This window comes from Pinus tabuliformis, chromosome 8 (assembly GCF_031772625.1).
Source record: "Pinus tabuliformis cultivar Carrire ecotype Pingquan chromosome 8, CPIR1, whole genome shotgun sequence".
NCBI classification, from domain to species: domain Eukaryota; kingdom Viridiplantae; phylum Streptophyta; class Pinopsida; order Pinales; family Pinaceae; genus Pinus; species Pinus tabuliformis.
Window position 1 is genome coordinate 1,563,041,181 of NC_142294.1, and position 2,275 is coordinate 1,563,043,455.

Below are 2,275 nucleotides of genomic sequence, written 5' to 3' on the forward strand. Positions count from 1 at the left end.
TTATTAATTATAAGAGTTAAATCAAAAATAATAATTAAATATTTATTCTTTAAATAATAATAATAATAACAGTTCAGGAAGTCATGTTCTTGTTACAAATTACAAGGTTAATTTATATGAAATTGTGAGGCTTTTGCATGTGCTAAAACATATAATTAAAGTCGTAGCTTGCCCCACATTATCAAAAGATTTAATACAACCCATCCCTACTAAATTAAATCTTAAATAAAATTACAAAATCCTATCAAAAAGTTTCGAAACATAAAACAATTAAACGACGGTGGGCCCTCGGGATCTCGGATATTCCACGATCCCGTTTCCTATGGGTCTTACAAATTCATGTCAATGTCGGTTTATGAATTTACAGATGGCAACAGGGCATTGGTGCGACATAAGAAAGAAATTTCGGACAAAATACAAGTTTGTTTAAAAAATAAAATAATAATTTAATTTCGATATTTCGTGTAACCACGACTCTAGATGCCAACCGTTTCCGTGCGTGATGATGTTTCTTGGTTTGTAATGTGGAGGCGAATGAGTGGTGGTCACAATATAATAATGATTTTTGGTAAGGAAACGAAGGTACGGTGGTGGTGACGAGGGTAAGGATGCGGGTCAATGTGGCAAATCCCTTTTTAGCTGGCCATACTTGGCGTGGAAGCTACACGGCCCTAGGGCTCCGTGGGGTGGAAGCTACACGGCCCTTGCCTTCCTGAGCCAGCAGAGACACCATTATATAAGAGGCCTCCCCTCACACGATTTCTAACCAGTTAGAATACGAACGAAGTCAGCTGATTTTACGGCATAGCCGTCACATATCGTCGAAGCGAGGGGTCCTCCGCAGGGATCGAAAACGGCTGGGGGAGCGAAAGCCATCCTTATATATAGCCGAAGCCCTCAGATTACAATATGGCCTAAGCCAGTCAGAATACGACCGAAACCAGTTGATTTTACGACATAGCCGTCACATATCGCCGAAACGAAAGATCCTCCACAGAGATCGAACACGACTGGGGAAACGAAAGCCATCCACCCAGCCGTCATATCATGCACGCCGGGTGCAGAGACACCATTATATAACAACTCAGAATATGCCAGGCCTATTGGTATACGCATTCCACATAGTCAGAGTTTTTGCAGCCACCTGATTGACGTCCACCGGGTCAATTGCTGTGTGTTTAATACCCAAATTTTTGGATTTTCTTTTATTTTGTTCATCAATTGCTGTGTGTTTAGTACCCATTTGGGAATTTTAGGACTTCCCTTTGATTCCATATATTGTCTACTGTGAAAACATTCCTCTCTGTGAACCCAACCCATGTTGAACGGGATGAGCGCGCGTACCAAAGTAAACCCAGCTTTGGCGTCCATGCTAATCTATGCGTTCTTCATGGGTACAGGTTTAATCATGTGCATTGTGATGGCTTTCCTAGATTTGGCAATGGGTACACATGTCCTGGAAACTGGCATTCATGTGATGGAGGGATTGAACGGGCATCTCCTCTCTGTGTTACAGTTTCTCAGCGGACTGTTTGCATTGATTGTAGGATTCTCATTGCTGTTGGACTTTCTTAATATTGATATTACCATTTATGTTAATAGTAACCGCTCCAGACCTAATCCAAACAAGATGAGCACTCTGTCATGTCGCTCCAAGATGATCGGAGCTCTGCCCAAGGGCAAGTACGGGTGTTTGAGAAGATCAGATGACGCAAATAGGAATGATTCATGTTCTTCATCATGTGCAATCTGTTTGGGGTGTATTGGAGAGGAGGATGCAGTTCGAATTCTTCCCAGTTGTAGACATTATTTCCATATCTCGTGCATTGATAGGTGGTTGCTTCTATGTACGGCCAACAACTCTTCATGCCCCCTGTGCAGAGTCACGGTAATTAGCAATGGCTGCCCTTCAAAAGACATCTCCACGTTACAAGCTGCAGATTCCCACTGAAAAGTTGCTAGCTTTCCGTTGGTGTAATTCTGGTGCCCACATTTACATTTTCATTTTCATTTGCTAGCTTTCCCGTTGGTGTAATTCTGGTGCCTAGCTTTCCCGTTGGTGTAATTTCATTGACATGATTCTATATAATTATCCTAAAATAAATTATATTATATATTTTTTGAATTAAGTAAAAAAAAAAAAAAAAAACTAAAATAAATAAAAAATAATGATAAACAAAATAATATGATAAATACGATGAAATAATGAAATAAATCAAGGTATAAACATATTTCAAGTAATGAAACAAGAAAACAATAAAAAACAATTAAAACC

The 2,275-nt window shown here is 39.6% G+C and overlaps 1 protein-coding gene across 1 annotated transcript; it reads left to right on the top strand.

Moving 5' to 3' along the window:
• The first annotated feature begins 795 nt into the window (after positions 1-795).
• On the top strand, positions 796-2,060 carry LOC149241946 (RING-H2 finger protein ATL66-like). The gene has a single exon (XM_089367610.1). The coding sequence runs from the start codon at positions 1,319-1,321 to the stop codon at positions 1,949-1,951; it is 633 nt and encodes a 210-aa protein (XP_089223736.1). The 5' UTR covers positions 796-1,318; the 3' UTR covers positions 1,952-2,060.
• Positions 2,061-2,275: the final 215 nt, after the last annotated feature.

What these genes read in the sequence shown, in the direction of transcription:
- LOC149241946 (XM_089367610.1), top strand. Translation starts at nt 1,319, where the DNA reads ATGTTGAACGGGATGAGCGCGCGTACCAAAGTAAACCCAGCTTTGGCG.